At 40.2% G+C, this 24,378-nt stretch overlaps 2 protein-coding genes across 4 annotated transcripts; one reads left to right on the top strand and one right to left on the bottom strand.

Annotated features, from left to right (window-relative positions):
* Positions 1–2,404: 2,404 nt before the first annotated feature.
* Positions 2,405–3,166, top strand: zgc:113274 (uncharacterized protein LOC552925 homolog). Its single transcript, XM_034679150.1, has 2 exons — positions 2,405–2,437; positions 2,761–3,166. The coding sequence occupies exon 2, from the start codon at positions 2,771–2,773 to the stop codon at positions 3,164–3,166; it is 396 nt and encodes a 131-aa protein (XP_034535041.1). The 5' UTR covers positions 2,405–2,437; positions 2,761–2,770.
* A 2,404-nt stretch (positions 3,167–5,570) lies between these two features.
* si:ch73-204p21.2 lies at positions 5,571–21,530 on the bottom strand. Of its 3 annotated transcripts, XM_034679151.1 has the most exons (9): positions 21,197–21,530; positions 16,893–16,958; positions 12,608–12,737; positions 12,043–12,100; positions 11,869–11,938; positions 11,148–11,246; positions 9,165–9,227; positions 8,562–8,636; positions 5,571–6,287 (listed from the first exon to the last, which is right to left on the bottom strand). In XM_034679151.1, the coding sequence occupies exons 3-9, from the start codon at positions 12,730–12,732 to the stop codon at positions 5,968–5,970; spliced, it is 810 nt and encodes a 269-aa protein (XP_034535042.1). In that variant the 5' UTR covers positions 12,733–12,737; positions 16,893–16,958; positions 21,197–21,530; the 3' UTR covers positions 5,571–5,967. The 3 variants fall into 3 exon arrangements, with proteins under 3 accessions (XP_034535042.1, XP_034535044.1, XP_034535043.1); XM_034679153.1 differs by lacking the exon at positions 9,165–9,227; XM_034679152.1 differs by lacking the exon at positions 21,197–21,530 and having other exon boundaries at positions 16,893–17,409.
* Positions 21,531–24,378: the final 2,848 nt, after the last annotated feature.

Raw genomic sequence — 24,378 nt, 5'->3', positions numbered from 1 at the left:
GTAGCAGTCCAAGCAGATCGACCCAGACATCCCTCTCCCCATGCAACACTTTCCAGATCCTCCTCGGGAATCCTGAGGCGATCCCAGACCAGGCGGGAGATATAATCCAACACCTCTAAAGGGAGGCGTCCGGGTGGGGTCCTTATCAGATGCCCGAACCAACTCAGCTGACTCCTTTCCACGTGAAGGAGCAGCGGCTCTACTCCGAGCTCCTGACCCTCTCTCTGAGGTCGAGCCCAGACCCCCTTCAGAGGAAGCTCACTTCAGCCGCTTGTATCTGAGATCTTATCCTTTCGGTCATGACCCACAGCTCGTGATGAAAACACCCCAGACTGCACCGGTGAACATCCAGGGATTGGACATGGAGAGGGTGGAGACCTACAAATACTTGGGTGTTCACCTCAACAACAAACTGGACTGGTCACACAACACCAACATCCTGTACAAGAAGGGCCACAGTCGTCTGCACCTGCTGAGAAGACTGAGGTCCTTCGGAGTGTGCAGGACTCTGTTACGGACATTTGATGACACTGTGGTAGCATCTGCTTTCTTCTATGCAGTGGTCTGCTGGGGAGCAGGGAGCACAGACAGGGACAGGACAAGACTTAACAGGTCAGGAGGGCCAGTTCTGTCCTGGGCTGTCCTCTGGACTCCATAGAGGAGGTGGGTGAGAGGAGGATGCTAGCCAAGCTGACATCCATCATGGACAATCCCTCTCACCCCCTGCATGAGACTGTGGGGTCCCTGAGCAGCTCCTTCAGCAGCAGACTGAGACTCCCACCTTGCAGGACGGAGCTCTACCGCAGGTCCTTCATCCCATCTGCAATCAGACTGTTTAACACCAGCACTGCTGTGTCCCGTTAATCATCTGTTCTCATCTTTCATTCCACTACATGGAAGTTACTATGTGACTCTGCACATTCACAAATAACTACTGTATCCATCTGAATCCTACTGTTCTTCATACTGTGTATGTTTGTTTAAATAACCTGGTGTTACATTTTTATCATGCAATAACTTACCTTATCTATTTATCAGATAGAAGTGTACATAGTGTGTATATATCTGTAATAGTTACCATATTTTATTTTATTTTTACTTGATTTTATTTTATTTTATTTTTATTTTATTTTATTTTATTTTCTTAACCCGGCCGCTTCGCACTCAGCTGCAAACCGCCCCAATGCCTGCTGGGGGTCACGGCTCGAAGAACCCAACAGAACCACATCGTCTGCAAAAAGCAGAGAGGGAAAAAAACAGTCTCTTACGCTCCAAACTGAACCTTCAAACGTACACTGACTGTCCTGACTGTTCGGTGCAGACATGAGACGCAGCTCATGTGTTTGTCCTTTGTTTCATCTCTGGGATCAAATCACCCATGATGCCTCTCCCAGCTGTTTGATCAGCTGATGATTACATCACTTTATCAGGGCGCAGACTGTGTGCAGCAGTGAGCAAACATCACTGATTGTTTGGAGCTCATCAGGTCGCTCCAAAAATAAATGTTCTTTCCCACTTTGGGAGAAGAAGAGAGCTCGACCTCAGCGTGTTAAAAACCAGAGAAGAAGAAGAAGTGATGTTTCCTCCTCCTCTTCCTGACAGCTGTGAGTTCACCCTGCACACACAGACTGTACACACACTGTACTGTACACACTGTACAGACTGCTGACGTCTCAGTGGGGAGACGTGCTGAACGTGCTGCTAAACTTTTGGCTGATACATGACTCAGTTAATCAAACACACACACACACACACAAACACACACTGAGAAACAGGACATGGTGACTTGCAGTTTGGCGTCATCATCATCTGACTCACTGAGTCTTTCGAAATACTGAAGCTTTGTCCCGACCTGGCATCCACCCCTCATAAATCTGCTGATGAACTTTCACATGAGCTGATGAAATGATTTCATGTCGCACTGCAAGAGTTCACTTTTAACACCATCTGTTTTTTTTATTCTCTGTATTTAAAGACGAGAGCAGAAACTGTTTTTTACAAGCCAAGAGGAATTTAGTTTTTCCAGGAGTCACAGATTAAAAAGAGAGAGGATGAAAATATCTGCACAACCACCGTAAAAATCAGCAGGAGAAGGTTTCACAAGAAGTCTGTCACCGCGAGCACCGAGAGACATCTCTGACGCAGGCCAGACTGTCTGCGAGGACTTCAGTGGTTATTCAATAAGATCAAGAAGGAGATATTCACACGCAGATCTCTCAAGAGTCTAATACACGGCCACTTTAAAGCTGGGGTTGGTGTTCAGATTCAGATCCACTTTTTGTTACAGGGGAGAGTGGGGTAAGATGAGCCAGTGGGTAAGTTGACCCACCCCTTGTTTCTAGGCAACTGTGTACATTTGTTGTCATGTGACCATAAATTCAGGAAGCACCCATCATTTGTTCCTGGCACTGTTCAAGAGAAGCACATGGGACAATTGGTTGGTATTTTTTTTTCACAAAAAACATGTTTTTACTAGTCGAAGTAAATTTTCTGCATGTCAGCTATAATGAATATTATTTCAAAGCAAATGTATATAGGTCTAAAAATGCATATTATGCATGTTGGTGATTTGCTAACGTATAAAACCAAGTGAAGCATTTAGCTAAAGATTAGCCCAAATGGCTTAGCTAGGCTGTTTTTTCCAAAATGGCGTCTATGGGGCAAAATGAGCCATATGCTGTGGGGTAAATTGAGCCACTGGTTCAATTTACCTCGCCACCATGCACTGAAGTTAAGTAAAGTTGGTTTTAAACATTTTAGAAAAGCTATCATGCCAAGGAGCTACAAAAGAAAGACCAACTGGGGCTCAACACCCCTTGAAGAGATGGAGAGAGCAGCAGCTGATGTCAAGGGTGGAAAATCCATCAGATCAGTGGCTAAAGACAGAAATGTTGACAGGTCAACCCTGCGGAGATACATAAAAAAGAAGGAGGTAAAGGAAGTAAAATCAGTAGGGTACAGTGGAACAGCTGAAGCAAAGAGGGTCTTCACAAAGGAGGTGGAGAAGGATCTAGCAGACCACATAAAAAAGCTAGCTGAGCAGTTCCACGGCCTTACTCCAAAGAAATGCTGTGAACTGGCATTAGAACTAGCAGAGAGGAACAACATTCCTGTACCCAATAACTGGAACGAAAAGGGTTTAGCAGGTAGGGTGTGCATGAAATGACATGATTCTGAAAGTCTGCAAAGGCTAACTTATAACTTGATAGTATGAATTATATTGTTTTAGGTCGAGATGGCTCAGGTTTAAACTAAAAAAATCAGAAGGTCAATTTACCTCATGATGGCTCAACTTACCCACTGACTTGGATCAACTTACCCCTAACCTGGGGCAAGTTGAGCCACAGTTACACTTTTTTTTGGGAAGTCATGTTTTCAGGGTTCTTTGTACTAGAAGCATTTTTACAATTGCAATTGATAGGAAACATCCTGAAATATATTATATGTTTTAAGTGTACTTCTGTCTATTTATTTCTAGCCTAGAGAGCAACATAAGTAAAAATTGGCTCATCTTACCCCACTCTCCCCTACTGGTTAAAATGATCTTTATGTCCTGATGGTAATCAATACATAATGGGCCTGATCTACTAAGATCCCAAATAACGGGCGCTAATTTGCGTGTGCAAATAATAATTTTGCAGGTGTTATTTCTGGGCGTGTTGTGGGTGATCTACTAAGACCGCGTGCGCAAATGATAACGAGTGCAAAAATGGTGCGGACCGCCCTTGAATGAGGATTTTGCGTGTGCTATCAGCTGTCACCATGGAGAGTTAAAATGTATAAATGAAGTTTGAAGCCATGGCGTTGGAGATCTTTGTGGAGGAGGGAAATAAACACATCAGTGAACTCCAGCAGAGACATCTCAGTGTTAGAAACACGATGTGGGAGGCCATCTGTGAAAAGGTGAATGATGTGAGAAAAAACAGAAGATCTGCCGATGAAATAAACACATCTACTCTACTCCAAAACTCAATCAGTGTTTTGATGGAGTTTAGAGAGCGATTTGATGAGGCTTAGTCTGACACTCTTGCTCTAGAAAAGTTAGGCGTCACTTGGATGAAGACAGTCGCCTCACTGTCCCAGGGAGCAACTTTCAGGTGAACGTTTTTAATGCCTGATATCATCATCCAGCAACTGTCCCAAAGATTCACCAGCTGAAATGGAACTGGGAACATGTTTGAGTCAATTCACCCCAACACACTGCTGCAAGCACGAGATGAGGAGTTACACAGAGCTGCCTGGTGCAGCTCAGTGAGCGCTCATTCTCCAAGTTAAAACTAACTAAGAACCCCTTGATGAGCACGATGGGACAGGAGAGACTGAGTGGACATGTCATGTTATCTATTGAGAATGACAGATCAAAGAAAATGGACATACAGTGCATCGTGGACAAGTCTGTGGAGCTTAAGGCTCGTCCAGACAGTGGTGAGTACATTTACATTACATTACATTACATTTGCATCTCCTCCTCCAAGTATTTTGCGCGTCCTGATGATCTACATGTATTCTGCATATTCATGAAGGCAAACACGCTAAATGATTTACGAGTGCTATTTTGCTCATTTGAAAGACGCAATCCTCGGTGCTCCCGGTTAGTACGTCAGCTTTGCGTGTGCTATCAAGTTTGCACGTGTTTTTATACACGCAGACCTTTAGTAGATCGGGCCCAATGTGTTCTTAAAAAAGAGGTAAAAAAAGCTGCTCTCTACAGCCGGAGTAAACCTGGGAAAACACCAACCAATCACCGTTTTTGAGTGCCAAAATTTTAAACCAATCAGATCCCGTCCTGCCGTTCTGCCCGCCTCCTGCAGAGCGTACATGTCCCCGGTGTTCACCCCCCGTCTCCTGCCTCTGCTTCCCCTGACTCTACTGACTGCCCCTCTCGCTCCACCTCGGGCCTGTCCCCTCTGACCCCATGAGGGTCTTTGCTCAGGACTGTAGTCCGGATCAGAGTCTAAAAAGCTCTCACCACGGGGGCTCTGACAAGCAGAAGAATGAATGACATTCAGTAAGTCCTACAGAAATGTAGATGTACTGTAGCGTCCGTCCGTGAACACGTTGATCTTTAATAACCGGTCACTGTCGGCCGTTACCACGACAACCAACAAAGCAACAATCAATGTTTGAATGAATGAAGAACTTCTCCTCTTGTCTCTCCTCTCTCCCGCTCACACACTCTACACCTCTCCTGATGCCTTCACTGACTGTCAACACTGTAGGAATTAAGAACATCTACACTGAACAGGTTTAACAAACAGTAGAGCTGTTACAGTGTTATATATGTGTTATAACTTTTCTCCTGATATCGTGTCACCAGGACAACTGGATAATGCTAGCATGACAGTTGTGAGTGCTAACAGCAGCCATGTTTGTTTGTGTTTTTAACTTTCACTATGAGAATGTTTTGGTGAGGACCGGTTTGGAATCAGTCACCATCATATGGTCATGAATCAGCGGCGCTCGTACATGTGAGCGGGGGGGGGGGGGGGGGGCGTCGTTTTGGAGGAGCTCTTAAAGTCAGATTTTCATTGAATTTAAATTCCAGCAGATTAACACTTGGGATGCAGAGATCATCACTTTAGTCACATAATCTTTATTTAATCAAATATTTAAGACAAAGGAAGCATGAAGTTCAGATTTGTCTCTGAGATTAGAGATTTAAAAACAGTCACTGCATTCGTCTGCACCAGAAACCAATCCTAATATAATCTCTAAGTGTTCATATAAAAGTATAAATACTGTTAAACAATTTAAAGGTGACTAAAGGTCGACTGCTTTGGAATCTCTTTCAGCAGAAATTTAACATTTTGATTGTTAAAGAAAAGACCCGAGAGCAGCGGAGAGTCTGAAATATGAAACGTGATGTGAAATGTTTGTGATGTGAAGTTTAAGAGCTACGTCTTTCATTCTCCATCCTCCAGCTTCAGTCCTCCATACTTTGTCTCTTATCCTTCATCATCCTCCTCATCATCCCTCAACGGCTGTCCTCCTCTCCGGCAGTGGAGGCGATGACTCCGCCCCTTCCCTCGCCTCCGCCTGTGCCTCCTCAGGTGTGTGGTGTTCAGTGGGCGTGGTCAGCCTCGCCGGCTTGCTGACTCGTGCGTACACTTCTTTAACGTCGACTCTCCAATCATCGGCCGCTTCAGAGAGATCGTCCTCGAGCTCCTGAGCTGGATGGTGATTGGTGGTTGGTGCTGTCGCGTTAGTATCACCGCCGCCGTTGCCCCGCCCTCCTCCGATGGTGTTGTAGATGTGGGGGGAGTCCGGAGGGGTGTAGCCGTTAACGTCTGTTCACAGAGACACATTAATCAGGTCAAGATGAACTGATTTCAGATATTATACCATTACATTTAGTCCTGTTTGTCTTTTATTTGATTTATTTTCATGCATCATTTTATTTATCTTTATTTATCTTTGTTTATCTTTATTTTATTTATTTTATTTATTTTTCTGCATCATTTTATTTATCTTTATTTATCTTTGTTTATCTTTATTTATCTTTGTTTATCTTTATTTATCTTTGTTTATCTTTATTTATCTTTGTTTATCTTTATTTATCTTTATTTATCTTTATTTATCTTTGTTTATCTTTATTTATCTTTGTTTATCTTTATTTATCTTTGTTTATCTTTATTTATCTTTATTTATCTTTGTTTATCTTTATTTATCTTTGTTTACCTTTATTTATCTTTGTTTATCTTTATTTATCTTTGTTTATCTTTATTTATCTTTGTTTATCTTTATTTTATTTATTTTATTTATTTTATTTATTTTTCTGCATCATAATATTGATCTTGTTTTTCAAGTATTTTATTTTTTCACTTTATTTTATTTAATTTATTTTTCTGCTTAATTGTATTGATCTTGTTTTTCAAATATTTTATTTTTTCATTTTATTTTATTTTATTTATTTATCTTTGTTTATCTTTATTTTATTTATTTTATCTATTTTAATTATTTTTCTGCATCAATTTATTGATCTTGTTTTTCAAGTATTTTATTTTTTCATTTAATTTAATTTTATTATTTGTTCTGCATAATTGTATTGATCTTGTTTTTATTTATTTTAATGCATCATTTTGTTTACCTTATTTATCTTTATTTATTTTTCTGCATCTTATTTTATTGTCCTTATCTTTATCAATCATTTTATCACTTTTTATCTTATTTTCTTTTATTTAATTTTGTGCATAATTGTATTTAGCTTATTTATTTTATTTTTCTGCATCATTTTATTTATCTTTATTTATCTTTGTTTATCTTTATTTATCTTTGTTTATCTTTATTTATCTTTGTTTATCTTTATTTATCTTTATTTATCTTTATTTATCTTTGTTTATCTTTATTTATCTTTGTTTATCTTTATTTATCTTTATTTATCTTTATTTATCTTTGTTTATCTTTATTTATCTTTGTTTATCTTTATTTATCTTTGTTTATCTTTATTTATCTTTGTTTATCTTTATTTATCTTTGTTTATCTTTATTTATCTTTGTTTATCTTTATTTATCTTTGTTTATCTTTATTTTATTTATTTTATTTATTTTATTTATTTTTCTGCATCATAATATTGATCTTGTTTTTCAAGTATTTTATTTTTTCACTTTATTTTATTTAATTTATTTTTCTGCTTAATTGTATTGATCTTGTTTTTCAAATATTTTATTTTTTCATTTTATTTTATTTTATTTATTTATCTTTGTTTATCTTTATTTTATTTATTTTATCTATTTTAATTATTTTTCTGCATCAATTTATTGATCTTGTTTTTCAAGTATTTTATTTTTTCATTTAATTTAATTTTATTATTTGTTCTGCATAATTGTATTGATCTTGTTTTTATTTATTTTAATGCATCATTTTGTTTACCTTATTTATCTTTATTTATTTTTCTGCATCTTATTTTATTGTCCTTATCTTTATCAATCATTTTATCACTTTTTATCTTATTTTCTTTTATTTAATTTTGTGCATAATTGTATTTAGCTTATTTATTTTATTTATCTGCATCAATTTATTTATCTTATATTATCTTATTATTTTTCCTTTTTAATTCTATTATTTTATCTGGTATATATATATATTTTTTAACATTTTCTTGTGTCTCCCTGCAAATTTTCACTTTCATCACATCTTCTTTTTACCTCCTAAATTCCTTTACTTTATGACTTTTATAAAGTACATATCCACCCTCATGAGCAGCTCCTCTTTTACATTTTCAAACATTAAAAATTTTGAATATTTAATAAATAGAATCACATCACCCTGATTTGTTGAGATGACCATGAAGTATCAGAAAATATTAAATAATCCCTTCAGTAGAATATTTCAGCCTAAAAAGGACACACTCAAAATGTTGTTGGATTATAGAAAAAAGGAACAAATATTGAATTTAAAGAAGCTTTAAACACATTATTACATTTTTTGTTTTTACTTTTAGGAACAAATATATATATTTTATACTGATGGACCTGATCGATTAAATCACAACCCAGTAAAGCTGTGATCAGTGAATTTCTTGAGCATTTCTAATTTTGATATCATAAATCTTGAACACAGACCTTGGCTCTGCGGCGCCCTCAGGTGGCTCCTCCAGGGAGTGAACGACACAGAGATTTCCTCCTCAGGGTTTGACTCTGAATGCACGAAAACACATACAAATCAATATAAAGTCAAAGGTTTTATAAGGTTTTACATAAAATATAAAAATATTGCAATTTTTGTCAAGTGATAAAATGTCTCATTAGACTGAAAATAAACCCCACAGACCTGAGGAGTTCACATAAATGTTTCATTTCAAGACTTAAATAAGATCAGACCAGTTTATAATAAAGAGTAAAAAAGTCTGATAATGGGGTCAAAAAAAGTTTATTTATTAGGTTTCTTAAAATAAGAATATTTTTTAGTTTAAGAAGTTTAATTATTAAATTATTCTTACCCCATCTGAGCTTTTTTAGAATTTATTTTAAGTAATTCAAGTTTTATTCCTGGCTTGTAACGTTGTCAAAGACATGTTTAAGTTTAATTAGATATTTAGTATATTTTTTCTTATAATAAAAATAATACATTAAAATGTGTTTGTTGTCGTATTAACTCAAATCAATTCAATAAGCAATCATTTTATTTTCTCTGATTAACAGGATGAAAGATGTTAATGAGAGAACCTCCAGCAGCCCCAGGATCAATCCCTGTCTTCTCCATCACTGTGCTCCCATTGGTCTGAATATCTGAGGACACACACACACACACACACACACACACACACACACACACACACACACACACACACACACACACACACACACACACACACACACACACACACACACACACACACACACATCCTGCCTGCTCAGAATTTCTTTATTGTCTTGTGAGGGATGAGATTTTATTTATCAGGTAAGAGAGAGAAACACTCACACACACACTAACCCACACTAACACACACTAACACACAAACACACACTAACACACACTAACACACACTAACACACACTAACACAAACACTAACACACACTAACACACACTAACACACACACTAACACACACTAACACACACTAACACACACACTAACACACACTGACACACACTAACACACACTAACACACACTAACACACACTAACACACACTAACACACACAAACACACACTAACACACACTAACACAAACACTAACACACACTAACACACACTAACACACACACTAACACACACTAACACACACTAACACACACACTAACACACTAACACACACTAACACACACTAACACACACAAACACACACTAACACACACTGACACACACTAACACACACTAACACACACACTAACACACACTAACACACACTAACACAAACACTAACACACACTAACACACACTAACACACACTAACACACACACTAACACACACTAACACACACTAACACACACTAACACACACACTAACACACACTGACACACACTAACACACACTAACACACACTAACACACACTAACACACACTAACACACACTAACACACTAACACACTAACACACACTAGCACACACTAACACACACTAACACACACTAACACACACTAACACACTAACACACACAAACACACTGACACACACTAACACACTAACACACACTAACACACTGACACACACTAACACACACACTAACACACACACTAACACACACTAACACACACACTAACACACACTAACACACACTAACACACACTAACACACACACTAACACACACTAACACACACACTGACACACACTAACACACACACTAACACACACTAACACACTAACACACACTAACACACACACTAACACGCACTAACACACACACACTGACACACACTAACACACACACTAACACACACACTAACACACACTAACACATACTAACACACACTAACACAAACTAACACACACACTAACACGCACTAACACACACGAACACACACACACTGACACACACTAACACACACTAACACACACACTAACACACACACTAACACACACTAACACACACTAACACACACTAACACACACTAACACACACACACTGACACACACTAACACACACTAACACACTAACACACACTAACACACACACAAACACACACACTAACACACACTAACACACACTAACACACACTAACACGCACACACTAACACACACTAACACACACTAACACACACTAAACACACTAACACACACTAACACACACTAACACACACTAACACACACTAACACACATACAAACACACACTAACACACACTAACACACACTAACACACACAAACACACACTAACACACTAACACACACTAACACACACTAACACACACACAAACACACACACTAACACACACTAACACACACTAACACACACTAACACACACTAACACACACTAACACACACTAACACACACTACACACACTAACACACACTAACACACACTAACACACACTAACACACACTAACACACACTACACACACTAACACACACTAACACACACACTAACACACACTAACACACACTAACACACACTAACACACACTAACACACACTAACACACACACTGAAGCCTGTCAGGTGTCACACCCCTGGTAGTTTTATATCTAGCACTCCTGCTGACTGACCTTGGTGGTTCTGTGGCGCCCCCATGTGGTTCCTCAATGCAACGAAGGACACTGTGGACACGGTGGGAACTGTGGGCATTTCAGCTGTCGGTTTAAAGTCTGAAACACACACACACACACACACACACACACACACACACACACACACACACACACACACACACTGGTAAAGATCAATACTTCCACTCACTGTTACTGTTATTGAGTAACATTTTAGAGCAGTTTTTAAAATCAGTCCTTTCACTATATAAATAAATGTATTATTATTATTATTATTATTATTATTATTATTATTATTATTATTATTATGTTCTCATAATCACAAGCCCCTCTGCACAGCAACGTGCAGGGACCATCATCAAAAGATGCTGCAGAAACAAGAGTCAGAATCACTTCACACATTAATGCTGTCTGGGATATTTGGGAATATTTATCCAACTCAGAACTTCAAGTACATTTCAGATTCCTTCCATTTCTGCCTCTCTACTCTCTGCAGGTGTTGTTCACACATCACTGCAGGAAGTTTTCCCCCTCAGATAAAGACGTCACAAAGTTTTCAGGGTGAGCCAAACACAGTTTTTATTCCAGCGCCTGAGTAAAGTGTATTCCAGAAGGTATTAAGAATTTATTCATGAGCCAATAGATGGTAAATTAAAATAATCCCACAGGACAGCATGCTTTGAATTGTTGAGTCCAGAATATTCCAGAAGCTTAAACTCACCTTTCTCATCGTTCCGGATCTCGCTGATCATGGGATTCTCTCTCGCCACCATGGCCTCCTCCAGCTTCACCTGTCGATCAACATTATGTTTATTTAATATTCTGTCCTTTAAGATGATTGTTTCTTCATCTGAGAGGTCAAAGGTCAGAGGCTTAAAGGTCAGAGGTCTCTCACCACTCGTATCAGAGCTGAAGGGTTTTTGTCGTCCGGCTCTCGAAGCTCAAACGAACGTCTGGAGAACAAAACAACCAAGACACCTTTTCTGTCATTCAACCAGATTCAACAAGACTCTCTCTGCTTTCTTTTAAGAGTTAGAGGCATCACTCGTTACTTTCTCCTCTGATACCACCATGAGTTTGTTGTCTGTTACCGCAGCTCTCTCTCTCTGTGACCTGCAGAGCGTGGGAGGGATTTTCTTCTACTTCATAAATAACAGATTTGAATCCAACATGCATAAAACAGGAATATGCAAAAGTTCTGGACACATGTTCTCCATAGCGCCTCCTACGTATCGGCGACATTTGGAAAACACTAGCGGTGCATCAACTGCAAAACTTTCACCTGCTGCAGCCATGTCTGAACGTCTGATCAGCTCGGGGCATAAGAGAAGTCAGACAGCGCCCTCTGCTGTTCACAGAAGAGTAGCAAGAGATTCACGTCTAACTTGTCTCTTGTGAAGTTTTGTCACATCCTTAATATTCACACAGAATAAAAGAAGCAGAAGCTGTCTTTATCCTACCTGCCACAGTCGCTGCAGAGAGCAGTGAGGAAGATGGAGAGCAGCAGCAGGAGGATGAAGAAGCCGACCACTCCTGAGGAGAGGAAGAGCGGCGACCCGGTGACCTCTGCTCCGACCGCAGCCATGATCACTGCGAGGGCGAGAGGAAGCAGAGATGATGAGGAGAAGGAGGAGGAGGAGAGAGGAAGGCGTGGAGTGAACAGGTGAGTCACACGGAGGGTGACCTCGGTGTGGACTCGCTATCTCAAGATTGTGACTCAGTTTAAATTTACTGATGGTGTGGTCACCGGACACAACCATGAACAAACACGCCTGACCTGCGGCCAGAGATGAATGAGAGGCATTTCTTAGATAACTTATTCATCATCTGGAATGTGAGAGCTGCCAGAGATCCAGATCTTTTACTTTAAGGGTTAGAGTCAGCGTTTCAACCTTGTGTTCATTTTGGCAGCTACTTTAGATTTAGTCTTTAGACGAACATGTCTGTTAGTTTTAGTCACATTTGAGTCTTTTCAGCCCTTTATAGTAAAAACTCAAAACATGTTAGTCTTTGATTTTTGATGAAACATCTTCACTCTTTAAATAATTCATGTAGTGGATCAGATATCAGTATCAGGGTTATACCAAGAGTTCAAATCATCAACACTCCTTTAACACTTTGTGTAATATCTGAAGTTAAATAATTCAGCCTGGCCCTGTGACTGTATTTAGATTCTCTTGACTCACAGTAAAAATGCCATGAAAGGACTGTATTGCACATTTATGACGGTCCCTGAATGCACCTGCAGTGACAGGCGCACTGGACAGTTGGTCAGTTCACGGCACTCTGAAATACATCTTCATCTTTGATGACGAGGAGTTGATCCAAACTTACTGAATGTGTCTGATGTTTCACCAAACTGGATTAAATCAAGCTGTAGACGCCGAGCTTTTTACGGTAACCACGGCAACAACGTGAAACATTAAAGGTGACATATTCTGCTCTTTTTCATCAACATATATTGGTCTAAGAGGTCCCCAAAACATGTCTTTAAAGTTTATTGCTCATAAAAACACTTTGAAATCAGATTCTGGTCTGCCTGTAAACCCCTCTTCTTCAGCCCTGCTCAGAACAGGCTGTTTTCTGTGTCTGTGCCTTTAAATGAGAATGAGCTCTCTGACCACGCCCCCTCAGGAAGTGGGTGTGGCCTCCTCGGCTGTGCAGCACGTTGATCTAATGTTTACATGTTGGCTGAATATACACGGCTGCTCACAGACCCGCGTTACTTCAACCCTCTGAATCTGATCCAGAATCTGATCCTGATGGAGAGGCGCCTGCAGCAGGACCTTTCTGAACCATTGGTCACAGATTTAGTGTTTCTTGTTGTTTTATTTGTCAGCATGTCGACGTGTGTCTTGGTACACAGCTACCAACATGTAGCTATGTGGCTATGCTAACTAGCGCTAGCACTTATCCATGATAAATAAAAATCCTCCACTAGATCTTCAAATCTGCAGACGTGGGGAGTCAAAGCGACCTTTGTGTTTATTAAGACAGCCTACAACTAGCATGCCTCCCTCCTAAGCTCCTTGTTAGCACACATGTGTGCAGGGAATGAAAAACGGAGGAGGGGTTGAGTTGTATTTTATACAGTCTATGGGCTGAACAAGCTCCGAGCTCTGACTTCCTGTTACAGACCGGATGGCGTTGTGACGTATGAAAAACACTGAAAACTGAAACGGCTGGTTTCAGCACACATTTACAGAAAGGTGGAGAAATCAGAACAGGGGCAGAATGGAGTCTTTGACTTTTCAGGGGGTTTGTAGACAGGGACACAGATTTCAGGGAGAGAACCAATTAAAAAGAACATTCTGCATGATATGTCACCTTTAAATATTAAACAGACGTCCCCCGGTTGTGTCTTTGTCACTAACGCACACCGGGGGGTAAAAGTCCTCAATGAAGATGAGACAGATGCATGGAGGTGAGGAGAGCTGGTTCATAAAGCACATGTTTCCGTCATGAAAAAATGAGTCATTGATGAACATTTATCGTCATAATTTCGTTAAACGAAATGAACACTGATCTGGCATCAAAACAACTCTTTTGACGTTGCCGAGATCACGTCTGTGTTTCTAGAAATCAACCTTTGAACACCAAAGACTTGAGAGCACTTCCTGTTTCAGGAACTTTTTGAAGTTGGTTTATTTTAACTTTGACCTCTACGGTTAAATAACACATGGTTACTCATTAGAAACAGGTCTCTTCCACTCTGTTCCAGAGGAGGAGAGAAAGTGTTCTCTGTGTGATCTGGAGGAAGTTGAAAATGAAATGCACTTTTTATTCTACTGTCCATAATATCATGATCTCAGGTGCCTCCTTTTCAACAAAATATCAGAAAACTGTCCTGATTTGTTTTGCATGTCTGATGAAGACAGACTTCACTTCCTGTTTACTCACAAAGTGTTTCAGTTTACTCAGTTTGTGTTAAATGCTGTTCAGCAGAGTAGGAGCTCACTCTATGTCTGATTATGTTGTTGTCACTGCCAAATGTCTGAAGTGTACCTCTGTGCTTTTGAATTACATTAGGTCTTTGTTGGACATGTGCAGGATTGTAACTGCTCTTCTTTCTTCTATTTTTCTTTTTCTTCTTCTGTTGTTGCTCCTATTTTGTTTTGTTTGGTAGTGTCTTGTGAGTCCATATGGGCTGGGCAACTTAAAGGGGACATATCACGCTTTTTTCATCAACATATATTGGTCTAAGAGGTCCCCAAAACATGTCTTTAAAGTTTATGCTCAAAAAAACACTTTGAAATCAGATTTTGGTCTGCCTGAAAAGTCCTCTTCTTCATTCCTCATCAGAACAGTCTGTTTTCTCTCTGACCACGCCCCCTCAGGAAGTGGATGTGCCTCGGCTCTCCAGCACGTTGATCTAATGTTTACATGTTGGCTGAATCAGAGATCACGTTACTTCAACCCTCTGAATCTGATCCAGAATCTGATCCTGACGGAGAGGCGCCTGCAGCAGGACCTTTCTGAACCATTGGTCACAGATTTAGTGTTTCTTGTTGTTTTATTTGTCAGCATGTCGACGTGTGTCTTGGTACACAGCTACCAACATGTAGCTATGTGGCTATGCTAACTAGCGCTAGCACTTATCCATGATAAATAAAAATCATCCACTAGATCTTCAAATCTGCAGACGTGGGGAGTCAAAGCGACCTTTGTGTTTATTAAGACAGCCTACAACTAGCATGCCTCCCTCCTAAGCTCCTTGTTAGCACACATGTGTGCAGGGAATGAAAAACGGAGGAGGGGTTGAGTTGTATTTTATACAGTCTATGGGCTGAACAAGCTCCGAGCTCTGACTTCCTGTTACAGACCGGATGGCGTTGTGACGTATGAAAAACACTGAAAACTGAAACGGCTGGTTTCAGCACACATTTACAGAAAGGTGGAGAAATCAGAACAGGGGCAGAATGGATTCTTTTCATTCTCAGGGGGTTTGTAGTCAGGAACACATATTTCAGGTAAAGAACCATTAAAAAGTCAATTTTGCATGATATGTCACCTTTAAGGTGCACGACACAATGAATAATAAATAAACTAAACTAAACTAAACATTACAGGAAGCACGATGAAGCACGAAAACCTGAATCACTTCATGTTGAATTCCCCCGAAAAATAACAAGAGAGATTAATGATTTATTTTCTGCCTTTTATTAGAAGCAGTTTCAGAAGATGATGTGAGTTAAAAGTTGCTCATTGCACCTTTAAATTTAGAGTGGTTATGGAAGAGAGCCTCTCGTTCTCCTGCACATCAAATAAAAACATGCTGCAGGCTGCGGGTTCAGTTTCTGTCAACACGCAGGTTAAAATGCAACACGCAGAAGCAAATATGAAAGCAGAATCAAATACTTTGCATTAAATAAGATATTTAATAACTGTGTGTTTAAAGCTGCATTTGCATTTTAGTAGTTCATGTGGAAACATAGTGATGGAAACAAGAGACTCTGTGTGTGTGACAGCTGGACGGGTAAACCTTCAGATGCAGTTTTAAATAAATATTTGAAGTTATGAATGTGATTAAAAACACACAGAAGATAAAGAAGAACTTCAACAGCTTTCCTCCTCAGAAACAAAGGAGGAAACTTAAACTTTAAACTGCAAAATAAACGCCTGGTGTCGAGTGTTTGAATTAAAATCTGGATGAATGATGACAAAGCGATTCAGTGTGTGTGTGTGTGTTTCATGATGTCAGTTCCTGTTCAACAAACAAGATGGAGGAGTGTTCCAGGTGTTTACCTTGTTCTCTCAGTTCCAGCTCAGCAAGATTTGAAGCAGCAGCAGTTTAACCATCCCGACTGACTCCTGTCAAACAAACACGAGACCAGCAGAGTAAACATGAAGCTCATCGTCACAGCGAGGAGGCCCAGGAGGAGGAAAGGTGTGTCCTCTGAGGGATTCCTCACAGTCAGAGACTTTACAGGTCATCAGGAAAGTTTGGGGGATTTACTCGTCCAGTTTCTTCACACCACTCTTAGATTCATCCAGTAAATATTAAGATTCAGCTCCCACAACTTTAAATAACCACGAAACGACTACAGTGACTCCTCTCCTGATGAAACACGAGACTCTAAGCTCAGAGGTGAACGCTCTTCCTCATAACACAGAGGTTAAAAGATAGGAACTCTAAAGATCTGAGGATGCAGAGGGTTCCAAACTTCTGCAAAAGATACGTGAGCAAAGTTTTTACTGATTATGAAATGAACGTGTCACAGGGAGGAAGTTAAAGAGAGATAAGGGAGTTTGAGACATCGAATTGTGATAGTCTAACAAACATGGAACAAGGATTCTTCCAGATAGTGTAGATAAACTTCATAAGACAATAAACAACAACAGGAAGTCAGAAACGCAGCACAATTTATTTAACACGGCTAAACACAGCCTAAGTGAGTCTACCACCAGCGGAGCTAGCGCCCCCTGCAGGTCAGCGTCCTCATGCCTGTGCTGGTTCCTCATGTCTCTGGTGGAGTGGTTATATGTCAGTTTAACCAGACACAGCCTACATACAACTTTACCTCCATTTACTAGATCAACATACTGACAAACCACGCCCACTACCTGATGACATCATCACCTGTGCTCCTTTACATCCAGGTAGTAGAGCTGCAGAGCGTGCTACAGTCAGCTAAGACACGATACACGACCGTCATTTAAAGGTGACACATCATGCAGAATGGACTTTTTAATGGTTCTCTCCCTGAAATCTGTGTCCCTGTCTACAAACCCCCGCCATCCGGTCTGTAACAGGAAGTCAGAGCTCGGAGCTTGTTCAGCCCATAGACTGTATAAAATACAACTCAACCCCTCCTCCGTTTTTCATTCCCTGCACACATGTGTGCTAACAAGGAGCTTAGGAGGGAGGCATGCTAGTTGTAGGCTGTCTTAATAAACACAAAGGTCGCTTTGACTCCCCACGTCTGCAGATTTGAAGATCTAGTGGAGGATTTTTAGTTTTCATGGATAAGTGCTAGCGCTAGTTAGCATAGCCACATAGCTACATGTCGTAGCTGTGTACCAAGACACACGTCGACATGCTGACAAATAAAACAACAAGAAACACTAAATCTGTGACCAATGGTTCAGAAAGGTCCTGCTGCAGGCGCCTCTCCGTCAGGATCAGATTCTGGATCAGATTCAGGGGGGTTGAAGTAACGCGGGTCTGTGAGCAGCCGTGTATATTCAGCCAACATGTAAACATTAGATCAACGTGCTGGACAGCCGAGGAGGCCACACCCACTTCCTGAGGGGGCGTGGTCAGAGAGAAAACAGACTGTTCTGAGCAGGGCTGAAGAAGAGGGTTTTTCAGGCAGACCAGAATCTGATTTCAAAGTGTTTTTTTGAGCATAAACTTTAAAGACATGTTTTGGGGACCTCTTAGACCAATATATGTTGATGAAGAAAGCGTGATATGTCACCTTTAAGGCAGGGGTTCCCAAACTTTTCGGCCCACGACCCCCAAAATATAGGTGCCAAAGACTTGTGACAAAGCGGCAACCTCCGGTCTCAAACGATGAAGCCCATGTGGAAGTGTTAGAAACTGCAATACATCGAAAATCTGCTTGAGGCTGGCTGCAGAAACACCGCAGCATTAATAAACATGTTAACAGCCTGGTTCAAAAAACTGCTTGGCTCTACAAAGCTAATCTCTCTATCGGCACACACTGTACGGACATGACTGACCTGACTCCCAGACAGGAACACATAGCTGTTAGCTAGGAGGCTCAAACTCCACCCCTGTACGTCACACTCTGCCTGGTTGAGTTCAGCATTTCCAATATGGCTGCCGCCGTCGAATGGCTTCAAAACAGCGCTCAGGAACAGACGGGTGACGTCACGGACACTACGTCCATGTTTTATACAGTCTATGCTTGTGACCCCTACTGTCCCTCGAAGTGATGAAATGTTGCTTCATACTTCATTTACTTCAACTTCAAAATTAGTTTACCCACATAATTAGCCGTTAGCTAACCCTAACCCTGACTTTAGAAGTCAGGGGGGCAGAAAACTAATGTAATGTACTTATTTGCAGGGTTTTATTTAAAATGTAACAACATTTTTGTTCAATATTTTTACAATAATTGGTAAAATAAGCAAATTTAGATTACATCTACTAAATCAAAAAATCTTGAAGACATCTCACGACCCTCCATTTGTGTCCCGCGACCCCTCGGGGGGTCCCGACCCACACTTTGGGAACCCCTGATTTAAGGCATACATTAATAAAAGTATCATTTGAAATTCGACTGAGTGGTAACTCTGGTGCCAAATTGAGCCTGGATGTAGCCTCCTTGTCTTAAAGTGAATTTCTTAAACCTGCATTCTCTCTAACAGCCAGCAGGGGGCAACTGAAGACACATCTCTGAGACAATGGGCTAACTTCTTCGTAGATTTAACGCCTCAGTGAACATTTCCTGTCTGAAACTATCGTCTTCAGTTTCAAACTTCTGCACCCTCTTCTTCTTTTCTTTTTTTTTTTAAAGGTATATTTGAAGCTTTTTGCCTTTCTTGTCAGGAAAGCTGAAGAGAGACAGGAAATGTGGGGAGTAGAGAGTGGGGGGGGGGGGGAGACATGCAGGAAATGGTCGAGGGGATAAAACACCTTAGAAGTAGCTTGTCTCCTCATTAAGTTCTATACATCTACAACTTGTTTGCAATCAGTGGAGTCGCCCCCTGCTGGTCATTACAAAGAATGCAAGTTTAAGGCACTTCCGCATTGGCTGCTCTTTTTTTAAAACAGGTTATTTACATTCCTTATAAGATAGTCCTGTGGTTAATCACTTCATTCACTCCAGACACATTGCTATTGGTAATCAAGGCTAGCTTATTAGCTTGCTATTACTCAAATGTAATGTAGACAGATAGGGCTCTAAACTTTAACATGATGTCGGTCATGGGGGAGAATTCAGCTTCTGTTTTATTGGCTGCAAACCCTGAGCTCTCAGAATAACTCGCTGGGCACACGAATCCTGTAAATGTACTTGTTGACGAAGACTGTAGCCTCTATCCGCGGGGCGCTGGTGGACCGCTAGCCCATCAGCGCCGAGCCTGTTCTTCTGCAGCCAAATGAAACATCCCAATTGATGCAACAATTCAAGTCATGCTTCTTGCTACCTAAGCTAACATAAGGCTCCTCCCCTTTTCTGGACACGGTCACTTTGAGTTTCCAAAATTAGAGCAAACAGCACCTTGTGAGACCTTTGCTGCCTTCCTGAAAACCCTGTCTGTCAGTACTGGACGATGATGTCATGATTCTTCTTCTTCTCTTTTTTTTTTAAGGTATATTTGAAGCTTTTTGCCTTTCTTGTCAGGAAAGCTGAAGAGAGACAGGAAATGTGGGGAGTAGAGAGTGGGGGGGAAGACATGCAGGAAATGGTCGACTGGTTGGGAGTCGAACTGGCGACCTCTGCGACGAGGACTGTAGCCTCTATACGCCGGGCGCTGGTGGACCGCTAGGCCATCAGCGCCGAGCCTGTTCTTCTGCAGCCCTAATGAAGTATCCCAATTGATGCAACAATTCAAGTCATGCTTCTTGCTACCTAAGCTAACATAAGGCTCCTCCCCTTTTCTGGACACGGTCACTTTGAGTTTCTAAAATTAGAGCAAACAGCACCTTGTGAGACCTTTGCTGCCTTCCTGAAAACCCTGTCTGTCAGTACTGGACGATGATGTCATGATTGTTGATTCAATCAGGTGGCATCTTCAAGTTTGAAAAATACATAGCAGGTAACATACCTTTATATCCCTCTGATTGTTTACATTGCATTTCTACCTCTCTATCCTCACTCTCCTACACGAACACATGTGAACAAAGTGTCTTGTCTTTACCTACGTTTGTTTCATCACTTGTTACTCTCAAAAAAAAATCATCAAAATCATCAAAATTAAGACATTTTTAGTATCATATTAGTCCTATTCAAAAACATCAGACAGCAGCACGACAGGAGAACAACACTGATCCTCTAAATCAACATGACTCAGTACTTAAAGCATAATAAGCAGCTGTAAAGGATCTAAAGTCACAGATTAAAATATGTGGAGCCTACCTGTGTCCATGGATCACACAGCTGTGAGCTCAGGTCCAGGTATGCGAGGAGCTCTTCCTGGTGAAGGTTTACTCATTGACAGGCTGAACAAACAGAGAGAAGCTCTGCTGTTTGAGCTGCTTAAAGACACACACCCTGTTTACCAGCCACTCAAAATATGAGAGTGATGAAGGGAGACGGAGTCAGAGGAGAGAGGGGATGTGAGAGAAGGAAACTTAGAAAACAAACTGAGAATGTATTCAAAATATCGACAGCTATCACGCTAAACGCACTTCTTTAGCCTCTGTGAACTTGAAGAAACTTCTACCTGCCTAAAAAAAGTCCAGGGTTTGAGTTTGCTTCCTGCTGCAGCTCCTTAAAAAGAAAAGACTACCTCACAGGCTTGAAGCAAAGCAGTCTTTGTCCAGTGAGAGAAAATACCAAGCAAGTAGCAAGCTGTAAACTCTGGTCTTAAAATATGAAGCCCATACAGAAGTATTAAAAACTGCAGTTCCACGAGCGTCCACTAGAGGCTGGCTGCAGAAACACCAGAACCCACATACACACCCATTCTAAGGGACGATCTTTAAATAAACTTGTTTACAGCCTGGTTCAAAAAACAGTTGAAGTCTGAAGAGCTAATTTCTCTGTCAACACACATTATTTTATTATTTAACCCTTAAAGATCTTGACCGTTTTTTGGGGCGCCAGACTCTCCTGATTTTTTTCTGAATATGCTGAATGAGACAAAGTGGCATCAATGGAAAGCTGAGAATTGTTGGTAGGATTAGCGGTTCAAAAGTTATCAAACATAGAACAAGTAGCCGCCGCCGGCTGTCTAGGTCTTTAAAGGGTTAACTCATTACTTTTTGCATGTTTTGCATAATTAGGGGCATGGCTAATGCCAGACTCCACCTCTTTGCGTCCCACTAGATTGACCAAAGTTAAGTTGAGTCATTATTATAATCATTGCTTTAACATTTATCTATCCATCCATTTTCTTCCACTTATCCTGGGTCCGGTCGCGGAGGTAGCAGTCCAAGCAGATCGACCCAGACATCCCTCTCCCCAGCAACACTTTCCAGCTCCTCCTGGGGAATCCCGAGGCGATCCAAGACCAGGCGGGAGATATAATCCCTCCACCGCATTCTGGGTCTACCCCGGGGCCTTCTCCCTGTTGGACGTGCCCGGAACACCTCTAAAGGGAGGCGTCCGGGTGGGGTCCTTATCAGATGCCCGAACCACCTCAGCTGACTCCTTTCAACACGAGGGAGCAGCGGCTCTACTCCGAGCTCCTGACCCTCTCTCTGAGGCTGAGCCCAGACCCCCTTCAGAGGAAGCTCACTTCAGCCGCTTGTATCTGAGATCTTATCCTTTGGGTCATGACCCACAGCTCGTGATCACAGGTGAGGGTTGGAACGTAGACCGACTGGTACATTGAAAGCTTTCCCTTCCGGCTCAGCTCCCTCTTCACCACGACGGTCCGATACAACGTCCACATCACTGCTGACTCTGCACCAATCCCCCTGTGGATCTCACACTCCATTTTACCCCCACTCAGGAACAAGACCCTGAGATACTTAAACTCCCCCACATGGGGCAAAGTCTCGCTCCCCACCGAGAGAGGGCAATCCACCGTTTTCAGGCATCAAATATATTTATCTTATTTGATTATTTATTTTTTTCTATATTTCTATATTTATTTATTTATTTATTTATTTATTTATTTATTTATTTATTTAATTAAAATGTAATTATTTATGTATTATATATTTATTTATTTATTTATATATGTATTTATTTATGTATTTATATATATATTTATGTATTTATTTATGCATTTATTTATGTATTTATTTATATATTTATATATGTATTTATTATTTATGTATTTATATATATATATTTATTTATATGTGTATTTATTTATATATTTATTTATTTATGTATTTATTTATGTATTTATTTATGCATTTATTTATGTATTTATTTATATATTTATGTATATATATATATATATATGTATTTATTTATGTATTTTTTTATGTATTTATTTATATATTTCTATATGTATTTATTTATTTATTTATTTATTTATTTATTTCTATATTTCTATATATATTTATTAATTTATTTATATGTGTATTATTTAAATATTTATATATATATTTATTTATCTATATATGTATTTATTTATATATATTTATCTGATCTTTTTAATGCTACCTTATTTCTAACTTTTCTTTCCATTCTTACATATTTTATTAATTTGACTGTGTTGATTTAATTATATTCTTTAAGTATTTTATTAATAATCATGCCTTTTATAATTCTACCACTGCTGTTGTTTTCATTCTCTGTTTTATTTTGTGAAGCACTTTGGGGGGCTGCATGTTAATATGTCTGAAAGGTGTTTTATAAATAAAGTTGAGTTGAGATGGCGACCGTGGACGACTGGCTCCAGAAACAAACAGGGGAGACTATACATGTGCATGCATCATACAGCTGCAATGCCATCTGGAGGCTGCTAATCTTAATAAAGCCCAAATCAAACCGACAGTGGAACATTATCAGCAGCTCCGCCCAAACACAGCAACTGACACTTACGCTTGACTGGTAGAGCGAGGCCGGCTGCAGGGAGCTGTGACGGACAGATAACAACACTCTCTCTAGGCATCGCTAGTTCTCGTGTTGTGACACTGAAGCCGTTTCAGTTTTAAAGGCAGATGTTTTAAGGGCTCAGAGGTCGGATTAGAACCCCACCCTGATCACAGCTGGAAACGGTTCTCTCAATTCCCCTCAAAACAACCTTAAAAGTCATTTAAAATGTGGGTCATTTATTTGGGTATGCTTTGAATTGTGATCTAGCTGCAGCATGAATGAGCTCACACTTTTAAATCATACAACTTTAGTCCAGCAGTGAAACAGTTAATCATGGCCACGCCTACACCAGTTCACTACTTTGAATCATTTTCAGGTCCTACTAACGTTTACTAAGAGCTGGACGTAACGTTGAGTTTCAAGAGGCTCAATCCTAACATCCCCGTACTTCACAGGGCCTCAGGAGCAGACCTCCGGGAGGCAGACCCCCTCTCTACTTTTAAGAGTAGGCTTCAAACTTTCTTTTTTGATAAAGCTTATAGTTAGAGCTGGATCAGGCTTGGACCAGGTCTTAGTTATGCTGCCATAGGTTTAGACTGACA

Source organism: Notolabrus celidotus, unplaced genomic scaffold, assembly GCF_009762535.1.
Source record: "Notolabrus celidotus isolate fNotCel1 unplaced genomic scaffold, fNotCel1.pri scaffold_352_arrow_ctg1, whole genome shotgun sequence".
Lineage (NCBI taxonomy): Eukaryota > Metazoa > Chordata > Actinopteri > Labriformes > Labridae > Notolabrus > Notolabrus celidotus.
This window is presented reverse-complemented; position numbering and strand designations above follow the sequence as displayed.